The 17187-nt window shown below is 42.5% G+C and overlaps 1 protein-coding gene across 1 annotated transcript in view; it reads right to left on the reverse strand.

Moving 5' to 3' along the window:
• The window catches only part of HUWE1 (HECT, UBA and WWE domain containing E3 ubiquitin protein ligase 1), a gene marked incomplete at both ends in the record, with an annotated part of 105197 nt that overhangs the window by 26020 nt on the left and 61990 nt on the right, over positions 1 to 17187 (reverse strand). The window contains 13 exons of the mRNA XM_080718876.1: positions 393 to 547; positions 712 to 801; positions 1098 to 1276; positions 2031 to 2259; positions 3617 to 3785; positions 3976 to 4109; positions 4696 to 4794; positions 5577 to 5652; positions 6376 to 6524; positions 6880 to 7052; positions 12622 to 12804; positions 13922 to 14133; positions 14952 to 14955. Of these exons, the coding sequence (XP_080575002.1) occupies positions 393 to 547; positions 712 to 801; positions 1098 to 1276; positions 2031 to 2259; positions 3617 to 3785; positions 3976 to 4109; positions 4696 to 4794; positions 5577 to 5652; positions 6376 to 6524; positions 6880 to 7052; positions 12622 to 12804; positions 13922 to 14133; positions 14952 to 14955 (1852 nt within the window). The remainder of the gene's footprint in view (positions 1 to 392; positions 548 to 711; positions 802 to 1097; positions 1277 to 2030; positions 2260 to 3616; positions 3786 to 3975; positions 4110 to 4695; positions 4795 to 5576; positions 5653 to 6375; positions 6525 to 6879; positions 7053 to 12621; positions 12805 to 13921; positions 14134 to 14951; positions 14956 to 17187) is intronic.

Genomic DNA, 17187 nt, shown 5'->3' on the forward strand with positions numbered 1-17187 from the left:
AAAAGCCAAGTTTATGATGTCTGTGATAAGATGGGGTCATCCTGGTAAACATTCCTACACAGGCTGTCTGCTGAGAAATAGGATTGGATGAAGAGCATGGGCTAAGACAGGGTCTCTTCTGGTCAACTGTCTTCCTTGAAGGAAGACCATGAGATATGACTGATGAGAGAGGGGCTATTCTAGTTCTGCCTCCGGCTTTCCCCAGTGAGAAAGCTAGAGAAAAACCTTTTGCTTTAAGTTTGAATTCTTTCCACTAAAAACCAAGTGAGTGATTTCCCAGGTTCAATGCGAGTGATCTTGGATTCTGCAGTGACTGGGTTCCATGTGTATGTTAAAAGCACAAGAAATACAGACATAACCAAAGATGAACCCTCCCAAGCCCTTGGGAATACCTGTGCACTCTGATCCCTATTCTCCTTATCTTCTTTGCCTTTGTCAGTTATCTTTGTTTCTTCCTCAGCCAGTTGTTTCCTGCGTTTCTCTCGCCTCTCTTCCAGCTCCTCATCCCTCAGGAATTCCAGGTGATTGACAATGGGCACTTTAACCACTGTATTAAAAAGGCAAAGATCAGGGACTGCCCTAGGGCAGGGGTTGGGGAGAAAGCCAAGAGGCAGAGCTTGTGGCTACAGAACACCAGGAACCCAACACTCCACACACTTGTCCTAACCCTGGAAGGCTTACTAGTGCCCCAATAACTAAGCTTCCACAAACCTGAAACACAGTCGTGCATGCTCTCCGCATCAAGAACTTTGCATTCCTCTGTCCAGCGAGTCAGGGCTGTGGGGATGCTGGACAGGGTCCCTGTAGAGGAATAAAGGGTTATAATACTCTGAGCCTGTTAAGTGTCAACTGATCCAAAAATCAGAGTATTTTCCAAGTAGGACCACACAATATTTTCCCTAGTAGGACCCAAGATCTATCACAAGGTTTGACACATACCAGTTACTTACAGAGGAAAGGTTTTGTTGTCTTTGGCTAAGGCACTAAGTGGTTCTGGCTCCTATAAAATGTGGTTTCTCCAGGGCATTCCCTGATTTTCATCACCAGGAAAGAAAGAACCTACAAACTCTCCCCTTCACTTTTATTACAAAACTTGCCTGCTTGACTGGTAGCTGTGCTCTGGTCATGGAAAAAGTCATCGAGCAGTTCGTCGTCAGATCGGGCGATAATGTGGACGTCATCGTTGCCCACCAAGAGGCGAGCCCGGCCCCGGCTTTGTAGTGGAAGGCTGCTGCTCAGCTGAAGGATGTCAGCAGCAGCGGAGGGGCCAAGCAACCTATAGGGTGATGGTCACTGTAAGTTCTGAGCAGTTTGTTTCCAAGAGACCTTCTACTAAATTTAACACAGTTGTGGACCTTACCCAAGTTATATGTAAGCCATTAACTTGTCTGATTAGTAGACTACTTTGACAGATTTATTTGGGTTAAGGTTGCATAGTACTCTCTATAGTTCCCATCATGGAGTGCCACCAACAAGCTCCCATGTGTCGAGCGCTGTTAAGAGTATAACGCCTCAGTTGTCCATTCTCTGAAGTGTATCTATTAATCTTAACAACCTTTTTGTTCCTCTTTTTTGTGGTACTGAGGATTGAACCCAGGGGCATTGTAACTCTGAGCTTTTTGTGAGGTCTCACTAAGTTGTGGAGGGTCTTGCTAAGGTGCTGAAGCTTTCTCGGACTTGTGATCCTCCTGCCTCAGGCTCCCAAGAACTGGGATTACTGGTGTGTGCTACGACATATAATCACTTTTAAAATGGAGGGCAAGCATCTTGTAGATATACCAAACTTCTAAGTGTTTGGCATATGAGATTCTTAACAACTGCTGAATGTATGCACAGGACATAGGAAAAATATGTCATACAGTTTCGATGTTCCCCCAAAGGCTGCATATATTGCCTTAAGAAATTGGAATACAGTTCTTTTTTGTGTGATAAACAGCATTAAGCAAGGGGCCATGCCTCCCATAGTGAGAATAACACTGATATTCAGTGAAAAATTGTACCAGAGCTCTGTTCAGATCTTTGTAACTCACCTCTGGAGGATCAGAGGAGGATTGGGCTGGCGATTCCCAGGGTAATGAACATGAATGGTGTGGCCTGTATTGGCCGTCAGCTGCCTTAGGGTCCTCTGGCTGCGTCCGATGCCCTGGGTGAGACGAGTTGTGGAGGAGCCACTTCCCAATGTCAGGGAACTGTGATCTGCATGGCGAACCATCAGTGGGTGGGTGGTAGGGATATTTCCTGGGGACGGGGGGATGTCTGCTGCAAGGACAATATGCAAAGGGGTCAGTGCCAGAAAGAAATTTCTTCCATGGGTGTTCAAGCAGAACCATGTCTCCTGGGCCTTACTTCCTCACACGGAAACCTGAGCTTTGTCCTTTCTCCCTCATTCCCACACCTAATCTACAATCACTGACACTACCATAGCTTATGCCATCATCTCTCATCTAGATACTGCAACGGCCTCCTAAATAGTACCTTCTCCCAATCCATGCTCCACACTACAGCCACAGTAATGCTTCTAGGCCCCTCAAGACACATGCTGCCTCTTCCATCTTAAGATTTCTCTCTCCCTTCTTCACCTGCTCTTTTGTTCTGGGCCTAATATGCCAATTCCTCTATAAAGTTTGACTTCAATAGGCTGGGTTAGATGGCCCTGAACTCTGCTTTTTTACCATACTCCAATGTAATGCCTATTTACTTATAATTCCTAATAGACCATGAGCTCCTATGAGGGACCTTCTTTTTTACTGCATTATCCCCAGTTCCTAGGACACGCAGACACACCTGAAATATCTGTCCAATTTGCTGAATGGACAGAGGCTCAACTGTGAGGAAGACTGATGCAAATCACAACAATGCAAAGAGAATCATAAAAGATATCTTGAAAATTATCTAGTCCAACCCATTTTTTGTCTCATAATTTTCATTTACAGGTGATAAACTGAGGCTCAAAGAGGTAAGAGATTATTTGGCCAAGACATCAGACCAGAACAGTTCAGTGTTTTCTGCTACATTGTGTTTGTGATTTGAGGTCAAGACCTAAAGACAGTTTGAGTCTAAGAACTTGACTAACTTGATGCTAAAAGGGAACTTTGATGTCGATGGGGCAGGAGATTCACTCTCTCCCCTGAAAAGATGCATCCTTGATGAACAGAGTGAATATGTTCAAATCCATTCCCCAACTTCACGCTCAAAGGTGTCCATCCAAACCCTCAAGATCCAGTGTTATAGGAAAAGGATTATTGATTGCCCCGTTGCTGTCGTGCACACTCAGGTGCCTGATGCAATCAGCCTTGGTTTCATTTTTTAATCAAGCAAATCATCAAGTTGTCCAGGGTCTAAAATGGCTGTCTGTTTACTGAGGCGGAGCAAAAAAAAAATAAAAAAATAAAAACAAACAAACAAACAAACAAAAAAAACAGCCTCTTGCTATTCCTTCTTGTAAGGATATGCTATTGAGAGATGGATTCAGATATCCCTTGCCCCAGGAAGTCAGCATAGTAAAAGAAGTGCTGTCTGTATCAGATCCATAGCTGCTTTGGTTCACTGTTTGGCTTACCCTAAAGAAGGGTATAAGAATCAAGAGATAAAACCCGGCTGAGCCCCTGTATCTTACTAGCGCTGGAGAACATGTTGTCAAACTCAATGATGAGATCATCCTCCCGGTCAAAGCGCTCAAATCGGACCAAGGGAGAAGCGTTCATATCAGGGTAATCCTCATCCAATTCCATCTCAGAGCCATCGTCGTCATCGTCTTCATCTCCCTCTTCACCTTCATCATCCTCCTTAAGGGAAAATAGGAGATGGAGAATTGCTGGAGGTAAGGGTTTTCTGAAGTCTGGTGTCATGGCCATATTGTGCACACGAGAGAGGGAGGCGCTGAGGCTAGCTAGCAACCCAGATTGTTGGTTTTCGCAGCTCTGTGTTCCCATGGAAGAGGTCATCTGAACCAACCCAAACACAGTCCCCCCTCACCTGATCATCTTCCTCATCTTCCTCCTCCTCCTCCTCTTCATCCTGACTATCATCCTCATCCTCGTTACTGCCACTGCTGTCCTCTTCCTGAGTGTGCTCCTCCTCATCCTCAGGGTCCAGGATATTCATGGAATCTAAAACAAAGGGAGCACATTGGAGGACTATGCTGAGTAGCTAGAAAACAGGCTACTGTGCAGGCCGGCAGACTGAGTGGGAAAGCGATGGGGTATCTGACTCTAGGAGAGGAAGAATCAGATCTGGGGTGATGTACAGACTTAGCGAGCCAGCCCCGATTTCCTGAGAGTGCCAATCAATGCATCAACACGCTGAGCAGGGTAGCTGAATGTAGAGGCTGGCTCCAGGGTGGTGCTTGAGGAGCCACGGTCTAGGACTTGGCCAAGTATGCTGATGACCCCTTGCCTTTCCGGCCCTACTTTGCTATTTGACTGTATCCTGTTGGTAAGAGGGAGTCTGGAGCGATGATAGCAGGTGGGTGAGAAGAAAGCGAACCAAGTAAGAAGTAACAAACTTTGGGCAAGCAGTAGTAATATGTTATTTGAAAAACTGGCTGAGGATAAAGTGGATGGTGTATGTCAGCGCATGCAGACAGATGCTTCCTTATTCTGCACATGTGGGCAGCTGCCTCCAGGAAAACCCTAGTGTAGTGTCTGTCAGACGTGCAGGGCAAGAAGGGAGGCCTTCTGGCCTCGGCACTCTCACCTTCTCGGTTGGCCTGCAAGGTGGAAGCTTGGCTGAGGTTGGAAGGAGCTTCATCCATCAGCACGTCCTCTTGTGATTCATCCTCTCCACTTCTGCTCACTGAAGGTTACAGAGCAGAGCCTTCACTGAACAACAGAGGACTTCCCTTTCCAGATTGGGTGCGCCTAATTGCTATGTACACCTAGCAGATATCCATTTTTTTTTTTTTTGGATGAGGGAGAAGACCTGGATTCTCTGTCCACTAGCTAGGTGAGCTTGGCCAGTCACTTTACCTGTCTGAGTCTCAGTTTCCTCATCTGTAAAACGGGATGATTACATCTGTCTTGCCAATCCCACTAATTGTGATACCACAGAGGATACTGGGTGTGGAAAAGCTCGTCAAATTTAAGAATACGTGTCTACTTCCATTTCTTTTGATTTTCTTGATCAGTATAATGAAACAACACATATACCCTTGAAGCCAGGTGACTGTAGGGTATCTTTGCCGCTTTCCCTCAGAGATTTTAAAAGGGGCCACCCTTAACCCAGAGGCAGAAAACCCCTGGACTTCATGGAAGAACTCAAAGGAAAGCACTTTCTCACCCTACAGCCTCCTCTAGGCCTCCATGAATAAACATTCTTTTGATGTGCCTGATGTTATCATCTATACTGATGGTAACCCCCACCCCCACCCCCACACAGGCAATGCTTCAGACCTGCCACAGGCCTGTAGATGGCTTGTGAATTTCTCATCCGTAAGACCATCAACATCAAGACAAGCAGCAATCTAGGCTGGCTATGAGCCCTTAGGCAGAGCTGAGCAAGCAGATGATGAGAAAAAGGGTCCTCCCAAGAGAGACTGAGGCAAAGGAAGAGGCTATACTCAGTTCTGGGGCTCTCACCTATAATTGTACTGTTCCCAGATCCGCCATCCCTCTCAAGCAACTCATCTATCAGGTCCTCCAGCTCATTCTCAACCTGGAGAGAAATAGAACATACATATGGATGCACACAAGTCTATCATTGTGCTAGCACCGAAACCATGAAAAAAGCCAGCGAGGGAGCATACATTTCTAGGATAATGTGTGACAGAGGATGTTACATAAAAACCACACACTTGGTGCTAATAGCACAGAAACTACCGTGTGCTGCCAATCCACACTCAGACTGTCCTTCAAATGGGTCCATCCCAGTTAGCTGATTCCAGGTTAGTCTTTAGACTGTCCAGGATTACATGCAGATCTCCTTAGAGCTAGCAGCTAAGGACCATAGGCCCAATTTCGTACCCATTGCTACCAGCTCCAGAAATTACAATACTTTCTCTTTAGAGTCTTTAGAAGAATGCTGTTTTAATGGCATAAAGTGGTGTTAAGGAGCTTCCATTAATGACGAGAGCCAAGTAAATCAAAGATCCTGGGCCCAAAGGCCTTAGGCCAGCTTACTACTTCAACATTTCACCTGTGCCTAAGTTTTCTGGTTGGTATCTATACCATTTCATAGCACATGGCGCATTGATTCTACCCCCATCCCTTCTTTAATACAATTCAAACACATTTGCTGAGCATCTACTAAGCATACATCTGTGCTCCTCTGCAAAGCAGCAGCATTGAGGCAAGGAACTAAAGTACTCACCCACCCACACCACCTGGGGGTTTGGATTAGCGCCGCAACAGGAAAATGCTGGATGATCTGCCTCCCTACCTGCATCTCTTGTGAACTGAGCACCTCAGGCTGCCCAGCAATCACCACTGAGTCGGTTTCAGCCTCCCCATCCATGATATCCCCATCTGCCACCTCTGTCTGAGTGACATCATGATCCTCCTCCTGCACTTCTGCTTCCCCAGGCTCGCCTGAAACAATCAACCAACCAGCAAAATAATCAAAGGGTGCCTATGTGCTGGGCACCAAAAGGCAAGCGCAAAGACAATAAGGTCCCTTCCTCGGGCAAGTTTACAAGTTCTCAGAGAAAAAAACGAATGGGTGACAAAGGAAAAGACAAGGCTACGTGTGAGGATAGCCAAACAAGGCTGCAATTTGAAGGAATTCATTGTGGGGCAGATTCCCACGCCACTATGACAGATCTCTGGAAGGCCAGCAAGTTCCCAGGGAAACAACACCAAGCCAGAACAGTTGTAACCCCATGCCCGGAAAGCAACTACATATTCCCACCCATCCAGCTCTCCAGTCCATTGGCCGATTCCCTACCTGGTTCTTGCTGGTTGCTATTGGAGTCCTGAGAGGCTCCTTGGGCATCCTGTTCAGATTTGCTCTTGCTAGAAGCACTCTTGCTGCCAAAAAGGCTACTGGGCTGGTTCACAATCCGGGAAAGCGTTTCTAAAGGCTTCAGAGCAGCATTGACTGTGTTGGCCATGTTGGGACTGGGATAAAGGAATGTACAGAAATGAACTGAGTACAGAAATACTAGGTATTTATCCTGTAAATGTCACTAAGGTTCTAAAACAGAAGCAATTAGGAATGGGCACTATGTTAAAATACTAACATTCTACTTTTTGTTTATAAGAACAAATATTTTATTTAAAGGCCTTTTAAGAATCTACTCCCAAAGCAAGGGCTAATCAATGTCATTATGTCATAAGGCTGTGGCAAAAACACGAGGCACAAACATTTCACTAGATAATCACACATAAGTATAGCAAACCACTTCTCAGACAGATCCAGGTTGTACAATAAAAAAAGAAAACACCAGCATTTATCTCCCCCATTTTTTTGTGGCACTGGGGATTGAAACCACGGCATTTTACCTCTGAGCTATGTATCTCCAGCCCTATTTTTTATTCTTTATTTTGGAACAGGGTCTCGCTAAGTTGCAGAGGTCCTGCATAGTAGCTAAGGCTGACTGTGAACTGCGATCCTCTTGTCTCACCCTCCCAAGTACTGGGATTACAAGCATGCACCACCGTGCCCAGCCCGGTCCTCAAATCTTAAGAAATGAAAGGAACAACTGAAGTCTAGTGGCATTCATACTCTGTAGGGCTCTCTAGGTTTCAGTAAAAGTGACATGGAACCTACAGTTGGATGTGTAGTATATTTCTAAGTGTAATTAGGAATGTGAGGCCAGGTAGCACCCACAAAAATCATAATAGTTATATGAAAGCCTAAGTATGTGAATGTTTCCAGAGATAGTAGTCTCTGATTTCTACCAAAATAAATATTAAAAGGAACTAAGGCTCATCAGAATAATTGATCCAAAGAATAAATCATGGAACGTAAAAGTTAAGCCTGGGATATATCACTGTGCCAGATATCTTTCAAAGTTTCATTGGGAAGGGCTGAGGTATAGATTGGTCTTAGAGCATGCACAAGGCCCTAGATTCAAACCTCAGTAATGCAAAAAAAAAAATGAGAGATGATGATGATGATGATGATGATGATGATAGAGAGAGCCGAGCATGGTGGCACACGCTTTTAATCCCAGTACTTGGGAGGCTGAGACAAGAGGTTCACAGGTTTGTGGCCAGCCTCAGCTACTTAGTGAGGACCTCTGCAACTTAGTGAGACTCTGCTTCAAAATAAAGAATACAAGCCAGGCGTGGTGGCAAACGCTTGTAATGCCCATGCTTGGGAGGAAGAGACAGGAGGATCGGGCAGGTTCGAAGGCAGCCGCATGCGCTGGCTTAGGAGACCCTGTTTCCAAATAAAAATATAAAATAGGTCTGGGAGTGTAGCCTGGAGGTAGAAGGGCTTCCAGGAACCCCAGTACCACCAAAAAATAAAAAAACCACACACACACACACACACACACACACACACACACACACACACACACACACAATAGGGCAGGGGATGTAGCTCAGAGGTAGAATGCTCCTGGATTCCATTCCTAGTACAAAAAGGGGGGAAGAGGGGATGATAGGGCAAATTAGAGCAATTTGGGCGACTTAGCCAGACCCTGTTTAGCATGCACAAGGCTCTGGATTCAATCCCTAGTGCCAATAAAGGAGGACTAGTGGGATCAGTAACACAGGCCCAGTTTTAGTACTAAAACAAATTATGATGGGAATAAAAATAATATGCATTGACAGGGCTACAAAAGTGGGGATAGGCATTTCCTCATTATAGAAGAATGCTAATTGATAAGAAAAAGGGAACCAGAAAATCACCTATTGTAATAAGCAATATAAGTAATCCAAGCATGGACCACCAATGCCAAAAAGTCACTGAGTGAAGAATCTTCAGGGTGCAGAATGTTCACTTGATCCTCCCATGATTTCAGAATATAGCTCACGAATAATTACAAATGGAAAACTAAAAGACACCATTCTGGGTTACCAAATTTAGCACCATGAATAACGGGACATTATGTATGTCCTGATATAGAAAAGTAAATATCATCTACATAATATTTTTGGCAAAACTGTTTTAACCTGAACCTAACTATATGGAGGAATTACTCAAAATGAAGACTGGGTGATGTTCTATAAGACATCAAATTTGATTTTTCAATATAAAGTCATAAAAAGGAAAAGGTATGTGATAATCAAATGCCATGTACAATCCTCATTGGATCCTGGATCAGAATTCTCTCCCAGGCCATAATTAAATATACAATATATTTTTATATTTAAATAAATAATTAAAACAATTAGGGATATTTGAATATAAAGCATATAGAATATATTTTAATATAATGATAAATCTGTTAGGCATAACAACATTCTAGCCATGTAAGGGAATGTTTGTTCTTAGAAGATATTTGCCTAAGTGTATGGAGGTTAAGTACCATGTTGTTTATAACTCAGTTTTCAATGATTTTAGCTCCAGAAAAGAGGGGCAGGAAGTAAAGCAAATGGAGCGATATACCAGTGGTTAATATATGTATGGCATTTTTTTTTACATTATTGTGAGTTTGAATTTTTTTTTATCTTCCTTTTATATATTTATTTTTTATCCTGGGGATCGAACCCAGAGGCATTCTACTTTCAATCTCTATCTCCAGCCTGGTTACTTATTTTGAAACAGGGTCTTACTAGGTTGCTGAGAGCCTTAAGTGGATCCTCCTGACTCAGCCTCCCAAGTACTGGGATTACAAGCATGTACCACCATGCCTGGCTTGATCCTTTTTTTCTTTTTCTTTTTTTTTTGCAGGGCTGAGGATCAAATCCAGGGCCATTTTCATGTTAGAAAATTGCTTCAGCTGGGCGTGGTGATAGAATGTCACCGGGTCCAATCTCTAGTACAAGAAAAAAATTGTAAAGCTGAGTGTGGTGATGCACGCTTGTAATCCCAGCATTTGAAAAGCGGAGATAGGTGGAGCAAGGTTCATGCACAGCCTCAGCTACTTAGTGAGACCCTGTTTCAAAATAAAGAATAAAAAAATAGGGCTGAGAATGTAGCACAGCAGGAGAATGCCCCTGGGTTCCCTGGCACTGGGGAGGAAAAAAAAAAAAAGGAAACTGCTTCAACACTGAGCCACATCATAGCTGTATTTGAGAGTTTTTTAAACATTTTTAAAAAAGGGTTTATTAAAAAAAAACCCACAAAGTTGTCTTGAAGAAGTCCTGCAGGCCGAAGATTTAGTCATCTAAGCACAAAAAAAGAATGATGACTACACAGATCCAAGCAATTCAGTAACTTATTTTTTTGGCAGTACCACAATACTGGGGATGGAACCCAGGGGCATTTGACCTCCGAGCTACACCCCCAGCCCTATTTTTTAATTCTTTATTTTGAAACTGGGTCTCACTGAGTTGCAGAGGCCTCACTAAGTAGCTGAGGCTGGCCAAGAACCACGATCCTCTAGTCTCAGCCTCCCAAATGCTGAGATTACAAGCGTGTGCCACTATACCCGATTCACTCGTTTTTAAAAACTGCTAGAAATTCATGAATCCTTAATATTATTTAGGAAACAGTAGGCTAGAAAAAAACTCTTATAGTTGATATGATGACTAAACAAAATTTGGACTTTATACTGTAAATTGCTAACTAAAGAGAAAAAAATTGGTTTTTATCCTGCTTTTTCTTTTTATTTTAAGGTATTAGGGTTGGAACCCAGGGGCATTCTACCTCCGAGCTACACATTTAGCCCTGTTTTTTACTCCTTATTTTATTTTTATTTATTTTTGGTGGTACTGGGGGGTTCCTAGAAAACCTTCTACCTCCAGCTATACTCCCAGACCTATTTTTTTAATATTTTTTATTTGGAAACAGGGTCTCTCAAGCCAGCGAGGCTGGTTTTGAACCTGCATGATCCTCCTGTCTCTGCCTCCCAAGCATGGGGATTACAAGCGTGCGCCACCACACCTGGCTTATTGTTTATTTTAAAACAGGGTCTTACTGAGAAGATGTCCGAGAACCGTGATTCCCCTTCTCAGCCTTTCTAATGCTGGGATTACAAGCATTTGCCACAAGGCCTGGCTCTATTATGCTCTTTCAAAGAACTCTATTTTAGAGTAACCAGACTTTCTCTTTGGGGCTAGCTCACAGAAAAATGTCAGGCTGATATATTAGAAGGAATGAGAAATTAGAACAGTTATCATTCATAATCACCAACTAAATAAAGTGATTCAGGCAAGGATTATGGACTGACATTAAGATTATTATCTAGAACTAGGCATGGTGGTACATGTCTGTCATCTCGATTACTTGGGAGGCTGGGGCAGGAGGATCACAAGTTTAAGACCAGGGCATGGTAATCCAGAATGGTCCTATTTAAAAATAATGGGGCTGGAGTGTAACTCAGAATTAAAATACTCCTGGATTCAAATCCCAGTACTACGAGTGTGCGTGTATGTGCGTACACACACACACACACACACACAGAATCATTAATTATACATATACTGAGCAGAGTGCAGTATGCTCAATATGTGTGTGTGTGTGTGTGTGTATATGGGTGTGTATATGCATAGTGGGATATCTAATTTCCATTTGGATCTTAGCCATCATGTATTCAGAATATAGTATGCTATATAGAACTAGACATTTGTACAGTATCTGGCAAGAAAGAAAAAAATACTACAACACAATGATGTAATATTACAACTCTAGTTCAATGGTCCCTCTTAAACAGCATTAGTAATGGCAAGTTCAAAGAAATACTTCTCTCTGTTAGACGATTTGAGGCAGACATCAACTAACATATACTTTCTAGGCACAAATATTTAAATTTCTCCAATAAGCCCTAGATCTAACTAGAAGTTTAGAAACTAGTTAAGCCATACTTCAAAAAAACAACTAGACCAAATCTAGAAGGTAAAACCTGTACGACAGCAAGCACAGTCAGTTCAACACGTTAGTATTATGAAGAACAACAAAAATCAAGATGAAAACAATTAAGATCTGTGTTAGAATGAACACCACACATTACACAAGAGCATACACAGTGCACTAACATTTTAGTAAAAAATACACTTGTTTTCATATACAAAGAGAAACACGGGAAGATATCCAATAAGGTGATAGTAGTATCTGAGCGGTAGGAATATGATGTCTTAACATTCTTAGTTTTGCTCATGTGTATTTCATATAATACACTTATAATCCTTTTATAATATAGTTTTAATTAAAGTGAGGAGAAAGTTTGAAAAAAAAATACCAGCGCAGTCTAACTTCTGAGTTTGCAGCAAATGAGATAATTAAGGCCTAAAGAATGGTAAGTGAGCTGGGTGTGGTGTCACAAGCCTGTAATCTCAGTAATTGGAAGGCTGAGACAAGAGGATTACAGGTTTGAGGACATGTGGCGGTAACTCAGCAAGACCCTGTATCAAAATAAAATGGCTAGAAATGTAGTCCATAGGTAGAAACCTTCTGTGTTCAATCTCCTATTAAGTACTACAAAGAAAAGAATGGCAAGTACCCTACTCAAAAGCCAAAATACAAAGAACTTGGGTCTTATATCTACAACCAAAGTTTCCCCATCACACAAGCTGCCTGTTAACCTTTCATCTGGCGAGGATGAGAAGAAAAAAAGCCGAGGTATGACTTTACCTGGACAGGTCTAGGCTGTGAGGTACTCTGGCCAGGTCATTAACCAGCCCCTTCTTCAGGAAGAGCCGAATGATGTTGTTCATGCCGTTGTGCTGAGTCTTTGCTGTGGCACTGCTGTAGAAGCTGGACGTGGAGGGGCACGACTCCATGATAGTACTGATGATACACATCACTGCCTGAAGCCTGGGAGAGAAGTTTGACATTCCTATCATGTGATAACAGAACATTTTTATGCCATGTCTTCACTAACTTGCCTCAGATAACCATTTTATGACTTGTGTTTCCTTCTGGGAATAGTATCTACCAGAGTGAGAACTCTACTCCCTGGGTGGTAGTATTCTTCATTTTCTTAAGCACAATTTGTATTTAAATTAAAAAACTAAGACTGACAGCCATAAAGAACAAAATTATGTAATTTGCAGGAAAATAGATGGACCTAGAGAATACTTTCCTGAGACCAGTCAGTCTCAGAAAACTAAGGGCTCTATGTTTTCTCTCATATGTGGACACTAGAGAGAAAACAGGAAAGAAAAAGGGACTTCTGATAAACGAGGATAAATACCATCAGAACAGTGGAAGGGGATTGTCACAGGGAGGTAGGGAAGGGAAAATGGAGGACTGGTGAAGGAAACAGTTCCAAAATGGTGTGTCCATATATGCAGCTATCACTTCCAATCACTACCAACGTACAGCAAGTGGCGTGCAATCAGGAGGGAGTCACACAAAGTGCTCTGCACATATATGTATCAAACTGAACATCACTATAACATACAATGAAAACACAACAATAAAAGTATGTGTACGCATGTGTATGTCTGTGCATATATGTGTGTGTGTGTATCGCACTACTGGGGATTGAACCCAGAGGCATTCTATCTCTGAGCTACAGATCCAGCCCTATTTTTATTTATTTTGAAACAGCGTCTCACTACATGATTGAAGCTGGCCATGAATCTGTCCGATCCTTCTGTTTCAACCTCCCAGGTACTGGAATTAAAAGCATGTGCCCCCACGCCTGGCTAAAGGCATATTAAAAAAAAAAAAAGTAACCCACTCAATATCTTGCTTGAAGATTCAAAGAAATAAAAATAAAAACATCCTTTTGTTTTTTCTCTAAGTTGGTGGCCCCTTCCCCCATGATCAGTGCTCTAGATACTCTCTAATATCAAAACTATTAGAAAGGACCAGAGTGTATGAGACAAGTATGGCGAGAACCTGTTCTAGTGCAAGAACCACAGGGACCAAGAACTGAGTACGGGGATGCTCTTGATTATCAGCACTAGGGCAGGCATGGTTTTACCTGGCATGTTTCTCTGTACTCTCAGCCATAGCGAGTGCCCGTCCCAGGGCTGCTTTTACTTCATTCACTAAGGCCACCTGGGCATCTGTGCCACTCCCTGCAGCAGCTAGGCTTGCGAGGAATAGACGAGCTAGGGCAGGTGTGTCCTTGTCTTCTGCATTCTGGGTGTGTGGGAGGAGGTGGTCCAGAACAAAAGCTAGCACACTGCAGTCCTGAAAAGTCACCAATCATGAATTTATTTATACGCACAATTACAGCACATCATTCGCAAAGCAAGAAGGTCGATGCACACTTAAATTTCTCCCTTAACTCCTTCAATGAGTCAGGCCCACTTTATAGATAGATGAGGAAACCAAGGCTCAGAGGTACAAAGTAGCAAAATAGTAAACTGATTACAAAAGTTTGGATTTGAAAGCTTTATAAATTCCATTTATTTTCTGCTACACAGTTCACACATTGCCATGTAGACATCACTGCATTTAAAACATTCAGTGCATATTTAATGAAATGTTTATGCATATTCAATGAACTATTCACAACAAATCTGTACCACTTAACAAATTAAGTATCTTCCCTATTTGATAGATGGGTAATCTGAAGCTCTAAAAAAAATGGCTTGCATTAAGAATTTAGTCCAGGGCCTCATGAGAATTAAATTTCTGATTCTTAACTGAGTGCTATAATCCCTTAGAATTCAAATACAGTAACGTATTTCCTGACACCTAATATGTGCCTGGGACCCTGCGCTAGAAACTGGCCAGAGGTATGAATGAAAGCACAGCCACAAACATGCATATGCAAAAATATTCAATGCAGGATTACTTAAAATAGCAAAAAAAAAAAAAAAAAGCCCAACAAAGGGGATGGAAATTAAGTTAGATTCTACATTTTTATCTAAACTCTGGTCTGATGATTCATTTCAACAGACTCATGTTCTTGCCATGCAGGAAGATTTACAGATGTGATGGTTACACAACACAGTAAATGTACTAAATACCATGCATTTGCACACTTTGGGGACGTTAATTACCTTTCTGTTAAAGAGGAGACGCCAATAACCTTACAATGAAGTGATGAGGATCAATAGCATTTCTAAGTCACCCATCAGTACTGAGTACCAGTAGTCCACTGGATACTTAGGCAAGATACTTAATTTATAATTTTATGTATTATTCCACATGTAATGATATTATAAATTATGAATAGGACTGGCATAAATAAGTAAAGGCTTTGAAATACAGCCTAGTGTTGTTGAATACATATACATCACAAAGGATTTCTATACACAATATGTAAAGAATACAACAAATGAGTAAAAGAACCCCGGCCATAGTAGCTGCATCTGCTACTTGTGTCAGCTACTTGAGGCTGAGGTGGGGAAGATCATGAAGTCCAGGAATTTGAGGTCAGTCTGACCAACATAGTCAAGTCTCAAAAAACAAGCAGCAAGTTCAAACAATGTTATGTCTATAAACGAATGGGGTGGGATGCAGAGGGAAATACACCAAGTGCTGTGTGCAAATACATTTGTATTACTTTGTGACTCACCACGATGTATAAGATGCTATGTACCAATGAGAGTATATTAAAAAGACATCAGAGGCAGGGCATAGTGGTGCAACCGTATAAACCCAGCATTTATTTGGTAGGCTGAGACAGGAGGATCGCTGTTAGCAGACAGCATCAGCTACTTAGCGAGGCCCTTTGCAATTCAGTGAGACCCTGTTTCAAAATGAAGAATAAAAAACTAGGGCTGGGGTGTAGCTTGGAGGTAGAAGGCTCCTAGGTTGCATCTCCAGTACTTCCCCGCCCCCCCAAAAGGAAATCAGCACTTTTTTTTAGACAAAACAGTGTCTCACTACGTTGCTGAAGTCTTACTCCATCGCTAAGGTTGTCCTCGAACCTGCCTCAGCCTGTTTCAGCCTCCCAGGTACTGGGATTACTTGTGTGTGCCATCACACACGGCTGATGGAAAAATTTCCTAAAAGAGAGTTGGGCCGGGCGTGGTGGCGCACGCATGTAATCCCCGCGCTTGGGAGGCAGAGACAGGAGGATCGCGCTGGTTCGGAGCCAGCCTCACTGGCTTAAGAGACCCTGTTTCCAAATTAAAAGAAATATAAAAAATAGGTCTGGGAGTGTAGCCCGGAGGTAGAAGGGCTTCCAGGAACCCCAGTACCACCAAATTAATTAATTAATTAATTAATTAAAAAAAATAAATAAAAGAGAGTTGGGTGTGTTGGTGCACGCTTGTAATCCCAGTACTTGGAAGGCTGACACAGGAGGATTGCACAGGTTTGAAGCCATCCTCAGCTATTTCGTGAGGCTCTCAGCAACTTAGTGAGACCCTGTTTCCAAATAAAATATAAATAGTTCTGGGAGTGTAGCCCGGAGGTAGAAAGCCCCTGGGTACCAACAAAAAAACAAAAAAAAAAAAAACTAAGAGAATATTCAAATGACTAATAAACACATGCCAACAGGGAAATGCACACTTTTTTTGTGTGTGGTACTAGGGATTGAAATGAAGGCACTCTACCTTTGTGCTACACCTGCAGCACTATTTTATTTTTGTTTTGAAACAGGGTCTCACTAAGTTGCTTACAGTCTAAGTTGCTGAGGCTGGTCACAACCCTCAATCCTCCTGCTGTCTCAGCCTTCCAAGTACTGAAAATACAGTTGTATACCACCACACCCAGCTGGGAAATGCAAAATTTATTAGGTACACATCACTAGAAACCCACTAGAATGGGTCAAATGAAAAATACCATGTTGGTATGGAGGTAAAACAATCATAACTCCCATGTGCAGCTGGGAAATAAGAGTAATTAACATGATCATTCTGAAAAACTTTTGGTACCAACAAGAGCTGAATAAGTACATGCTCTAAAGCTTGGCAACTCTTTATGTGTGATATTGGGGTCTGAATCCAGGGTCACTCTATCTCTGAACTGTATTTTTTTTGTGGTATTGAGGGTGGAACCCTGGGGCTTTTCTACCTCTGGGTTATACTCCCAGACTTATGTTTTTATATTTTATTTTGAAACAGGGTCTCACTAAGTTGCTGAGAGCCTTAGTAAGTAGCTGAGGTTGGCTTCGAACCTAAGCGATCCTCCTGTCTCAGGCTCCCAAGTGTTGGGATTATAAGGATGGGCTACCATGCCTGGCTCTGAACTGTATTTTTTATTTTGAGGCCAAGTCTAAGTTGTGGAGGGCCTCACTATATATAACCTGATGAGGTGCCTATCAACCTTTGATCCTCCTGTCTCAAC

This window comes from Muscardinus avellanarius, assembly GCF_963383645.1.
Source record: "Muscardinus avellanarius genome assembly, chromosome: X".
In the NCBI taxonomy this organism is placed as follows: Eukaryota; Metazoa; Chordata; class Mammalia; order Rodentia; family Gliridae; genus Muscardinus; species Muscardinus avellanarius.